Source organism: Cyprinodon variegatus, unplaced genomic scaffold (assembly GCF_000732505.1).
Source record: "Cyprinodon variegatus isolate N-32 unplaced genomic scaffold, C_variegatus-1.0 Scaffold41, whole genome shotgun sequence".
NCBI lineage: Eukaryota > Metazoa > Chordata > Actinopteri > Cyprinodontiformes > Cyprinodontidae > Cyprinodon > Cyprinodon variegatus.
This window is the reverse complement of record NW_015150494.1, coordinates 260,910-266,462: the sequence shown is the minus strand read 5'-3', so window position 1 is coordinate 266,462 and position 5,553 is coordinate 260,910. Positions and strand designations below refer to the sequence as shown.

The 5,553-nt window shown below is 41.4% G+C and overlaps 1 protein-coding gene across 2 annotated transcripts in view; it reads left to right on the top strand.

Annotated features, from left to right (window-relative positions):
* The window catches only part of klhl15 (kelch like family member 15), a 20,476-nt gene that overhangs the window by 1,110 nt on the left and 13,813 nt on the right, over positions 1-5,553 (top strand). Inside the window, exons 2-4 of one of the 2 annotated variants that reach the window (XM_015370070.1) lie at positions 1,822-1,909; positions 4,557-4,665; positions 4,971-5,109. In XM_015370070.1, the coding sequence (XP_015225556.1) occupies positions 4,646-4,665; positions 4,971-5,109 (159 nt within the window). In that variant the 5' untranslated portion in view covers positions 1,822-1,909; positions 4,557-4,645. The remainder of the gene's footprint in view (positions 1-1,821; positions 1,910-4,556; positions 4,666-4,970; positions 5,110-5,553) is intronic. The other variant, XM_015370069.1, reaches the window with a different exon arrangement.

Below are 5,553 nucleotides of genomic sequence, written 5' to 3'. Positions count from 1 at the left end.
TCATTTATATTCTGCCAATGAACAATAGATGTCTCTTTAAAGACAATTTAATAGCCAGTTATACAGATTTTATTTCAATTCGGTTTATTTCTATAGCGCCATTTCACAACACATGTCATCTCAAGGCACTTTCCAGTTCAACCAGATCATCCGGTCAGACTAATCTAAACTTTTGTATCTAAAGAAAATCAGTTGATTGCATCGACTCGTTGACTCAAAGGCAATCCCTCACACTAAGCATGCTTGTAGTGACAGTGGAGAGGAAAAACTCTCTTTTAACAGGAAGAAACCTCCAGTAGAACCAGGCTCAGTGTGAGTGGCCATCTGCTGAGGCCGACTGGGGTTCAAGGAGACAGAAGCAGACATAGAAAAAGTAGTTGTAAAAGGCGGCCAGCTCCCATGTCAGAGGATGAAGAGAGCACATCCAGCCAGTCACAGTCAGAGAAACAGGACTACACTGGAAAAACAGCCCAATCTCCAGCATCTATAAACAAAGGTGTTGATGGCAGCAGCACAGCTGATATTTCTCTCCTGATGGAGTCACAGCCAAACAGAAATTTCAACATCAATCATTTTATGACAGCTGGTTCAAAGGAAAGCTATTGAAGATAGCCCAGCTGAGTGATGCTCTTCTTCTTCTTCTTGTTTTACTGGCGACTTTCAACCAAATGGAGCATTATCGCCACCTACTTGATCTTATTTATGTTTCCTTAAATCCTTAGCTTTAGTCCAGTTTGTTGAAGATAAGATGACATGATTTTAAGTACTGTCTTTCTGGATTTATTTGAGAAGATATTTTTAATGTGAGTGATGCTCTGATTCCACAGCTGTTGCATCCTGAGCAAGGATGTGGCGACAGGGGAAAGGAACATCTTTAACCAACATAGCCCTAAGCAGGTGCAGATTGACCGTATTAATAGCTGTAGTAAAAGATGTTTGCCTCAGTTGCTCCGTCTAGACGACATTGATCACGGATAAGCTGTGGTTGGAGATGTTTCTTAGTAGTGTTATGTCAGTGTTTAAGGTCCACTTTAATCAAAATACGTGTACAACAGCGTGCATGGGCCCGTTTCTCCCTGTGCACGCCCTGTTTAAAATGTGCTGTTCTCATAGCTCATAGAAGCGGGGACTATATAGTGGAGTTTATAGCAAACTGACCGTTCAGACAGATGATCACTGCTTTCTGCTCCTGGTTGGTCACGTACCTCCTCCTTCACTGCGTGGTGAATGTACCATCTTTGTCATTAGTCGCCGCTGTAGGGTAGCGACAGCCTGTGGCGACAGAGGGCCGCTGTGGCAACGAATCCCATGATGCTCTCTTTGTGCAAAGCATTCTGGGACATATCTGTCTCTTCTGAGCCCTTTTCTTCTCATACAATTCATAGACACTTTTTCTCTTATGACCGTCGGCCATTTTCAACGAACTGTGGTGAGAAAGGTAAGCTGACTGTCTGTACCTCTATACCTTTAAAGACAGAAACGCTGAGCCAGGGGTACTTTCCATGTCTACATCTAAACAATACACGCATTTAAAGGCAAAAACAGGTTTGTCCTTTATTCTAATACATAGGAGGAACTGAAACAGGAGCATTTTCTATGGAGAAAACACAAAAATCAGGTCAGCTGCTAGAAATATTTTAAAACTGAGAGTCAGTTGTACTTTTTGCAAACCTCTGTACCCTACAATCCTATCACGTTGCAGCTGTGTGGTTTAACATCCAAACAGTTTTCACTCTCATAGTGATTTAGCTTGATGCCAGACGGTGTTATGGGACGCATCAGCATGCCCTGATCTCTCTCTTTCTTTGCCCTTTCTGTCAGAGCCGGGGAAACATAAACACAGGAAATGCGAGCGGCCCCTTAGCGCTCAGCCGTCACAGCCTGTGATCGTTCGCCCAGGCTCTAAAAGGTACGCCCCACCTGGAAACGCACACATCACCCGCTAAATACAAGGCTGCTCATTCTGTCTGTCAGTAGTTTCTGATTTCTTTGTTGGATGAAGGAAAAAAAAGTTTCATAGGTCGTATTTTTTAGGACTGCAACCATATTTTTGTGATTTGAAATTTGTGAAACTGATCATCTGTAGCGTAAATGGTAAAAGAAATACTTATTTTTCACTTATGTCTGTGTGAATGTGTGTGTATAACCAGCATATACAGAATCACCATAAAAGTTTGGGGAACCATTGATTAAAAATGCTTTTTATGAGATGAAGATCAATCCTGACCACTTGGCAGAAAAATATGACGTATAAAGGATGCGTTCCCGTATGCTGCTCCCCACTCCTGGGTCTCCTGTCCATGCCGCAGCTCCATCTGCTTAGTTCAGCGTAGCCACACCATCCTAGAAGCAGATCAGCAGGCGGAGCTGCTATAATGACCAACATATCCGAAACAATCACATAAAAACAAAAACCCTACATTAACTACTTTATGAACTTTCTGAGCTGTTTGTTAGTCTGTGGCCTGCTGTTTAAATGATCTGTTGAACATTCATTTTCTCAATTTTTAATGACACAATAAAAGATGTTATTGTTCTAAAACATATTGCTCCAGTTCTAAGGTCACATCCCCTCATATTGGCAAGAAAAAGTGTGATTTATGTCACCAAACATCCCACAGGGACCAGACATAATCATATTCTTCACATTTTTCAACCCCCAAATGGAAAACAAAAGCAGTAAAAATTATTTTGTTTACAATTTATCCATCCATCCATTTTCCATCACTCTTAGCCCAAGTGGGGTTGTTAAGGTGTGCTGGTGTCTATCTCCAGCTGTCAATGGGTGAGAGGCGGGACACCCTGGACAGGTCGCAAGTCCATTTCAGGGAAATACAGGACAAACAACCATTCACACACACTCACACCTAAGGAGAATTTAGATTAACCCAACAAAGGTTTTTGGACTGTGGGAGGAAGCCGGAGTACCCGGAGAGAACCCACACATGCTCAGGGAGAACATGCAAACTTTATTCAGAAAGAGCCCGGGCGGGGAATCGAACCCAAAACCGTTTTGCTGCCATGCAGCAGTGCTACCCACTACCCCGCTGAGCAGCCCTGACAATTTATCTCTTATCTTAAATCAAAATTCTTATCACAAGGAGACATTTATCGCGATAAAGATAGAAAAAGTGCCGGCCTCTAATGAATGCACGGCTGGGAAATAAGATGGAGGAGGGACAGAGTGAACCGAGAGATAAATGGTGAGTAGGAGGAATTAAAAGAACTATTAGTGGATGGATGTTTGAGAACTACAGGATTACAGAGATAAAGATGACTGGGATGGACAAACGGATCAATGGGATCTGGGTTTTGTCTCGTAGTAAGCAGAAGATCTACTAATCCCAGTCACAGCCTGACTTCACAGTGCATGTCTAATAAATCTACCTGAATATCAGAGTCGACTCACACAGCTTTTTTTAAGACTGTTTCTTTAAATTTTTTTTTTTCTGACATCAGTCCGATGCTCAGGATGTGCTGCTGATATTATTGGACCCAATCTTAGAGCCAATCCAGTTCTAACAAATGTTACACAGATCTCAATTTTAAAAAATATAAAACGATGGATAGCAAACGGTGGGAGCAACAATACATGTTCACATGATCTCCAGGCATGGCTGTTCAATACGCTAATTAATCAGCTAACGTATGCACGCATCAGCCAATGCAAGAAAAAATAAAAATTGACCTAGAAATACCTGCTGTATTTGTCGCTTGAATATCATTACATATTGATTATGTTTATCTAAAAATCATAACCAAACTGTTATTTACAGTAGAAGCCATTCAAAATGTCCCCACTTTCCTTGATGGGTCCTTGACCAGTCCCCTACGATTCCTTTTTAAACATCAATCTTTGTTCTAAAATATTCTTTCTGTCATTATTTGTGGGCATTAAGATCTAAAGAGAAGCGTCATGTCCAGGTCAGACTCTGTGATTCAGTGAAAGGGTGGAGTCAGAGTAAAAAATATGCATTAGGGGGTGATTCCAGTGGCTGGGAGTTGGAGGGAAGTGGGCTGCTATTCGACTGGGAATGACTGCTCCTGAAAAGTAAACTCTCTCGAGTGCTCAGCCCTGTGGAACTCCATAGTAAACTGAAATAAGACGATTAGATGGACAGATTCATTCATAAAGACATAGATGTATAAATGTGCTCCTTATTGGTGAAAAAATATATCTTTTGCAGTCCTTAAGGGGAAGCTCCAGGATAGATCCTCTGCAGTTTTGATCATTTTTCTTGTATTTTGCTGCTAAAACATCCATAAATTATTAAAACAGCTTTTTAATCTGCTTAAATGACTTTGATTTAATAAGCTACATGATAATTTTCATATTAAACTCATATCATCTTTTTAATTCTGACTATAACTACCTTCTACGTCCTAACGTTGTTTTCTGACTGAAATATTTAGCAAGTTTGTTTAGATTTTTATTGAAGCTGTTGTCATTAGCAGACCGGCTGAACATGTGCAGACACGCTCCACCTGCACGTTCAGCCGCGCTGTGACCCGGTAACGTTGCTTTTTAACGCTGTTTTTAACGCTCTGTCGTTCAGGTGATTGACGCTCACAAAAGGGAGTTTGTTAGCATCTACAGGACACAAGGGGCACTGTCCTCTGATTGGCTCGGACAACCCCCTCTGACATGCCCGTGGCCAATCAGAGGTGAGTGTTTGTGGATATTTCTGTGTTTTAATGCTGGGTTTTTGTGCGATCATTGCTGCACATTTCCATATAGAATGAGGCGAGGAGCTGGTAGTTCTCCTTCAGACTGTGTGTCTGTGAAGCTCAAATGTTTGGTGAGGTGGAACGGCTGAAGTGCTGGCCACCTCATCAAATATCACTCCAGCTGCTGCAGCGATCACACAAAAACTACCTTCATCTCAAAGAGACCTTTGCAGTTTGTGAGCCCCTGAATTTATTTTTCTCCAGTTTGACTCACTGATGCTTTGGTTTCCTCACACCTTCAGGTGTGTTATGTCGGGGGGAGATGTGGAGGTGTACCTGTCCCAGGTGCATGATGGGAGCGTGTCGTCGGGTTTCCGTGCACTTTACGAAGAGCGCCTGCTGCTGGATGTCACGCTGCTCATAGAGGAGCACCACTTCCAGGTAACCTTGGTATCTGTTAGTAAAACCTACTGACAGAACTCAGCAGATAAAGTTAGAATATGTTAAAATATGCTGTTTTTCATGAATTAAACAATAGAAGGAAAATTAAAGCAGATGGAAATGAAAAAACAAGTAAAACAAACAATTGGAACACAACCTTCAACTAATAATACCTCAGTTAAAGGGGAACACCGTTTTTTTTTTTCTTTACATTGGGCCCTTGATTTTACGTTATTCCATCATGTTCTACTCACCCATATGAGTTTTGTGTCATTTGGAGATATTCTGAAGATATTCCGTTAGGTTATATCCAGATAACGTCTTCCTATGGGCAACGAGTTGAAGTATTGAAGCAAATCGTTACCATATTTAAAATGAAAAAGCATTTCTGGGAATGCTTTTTCATTTTAAGAATGTGGCTGCATTGTTTGACTCATAAATGAA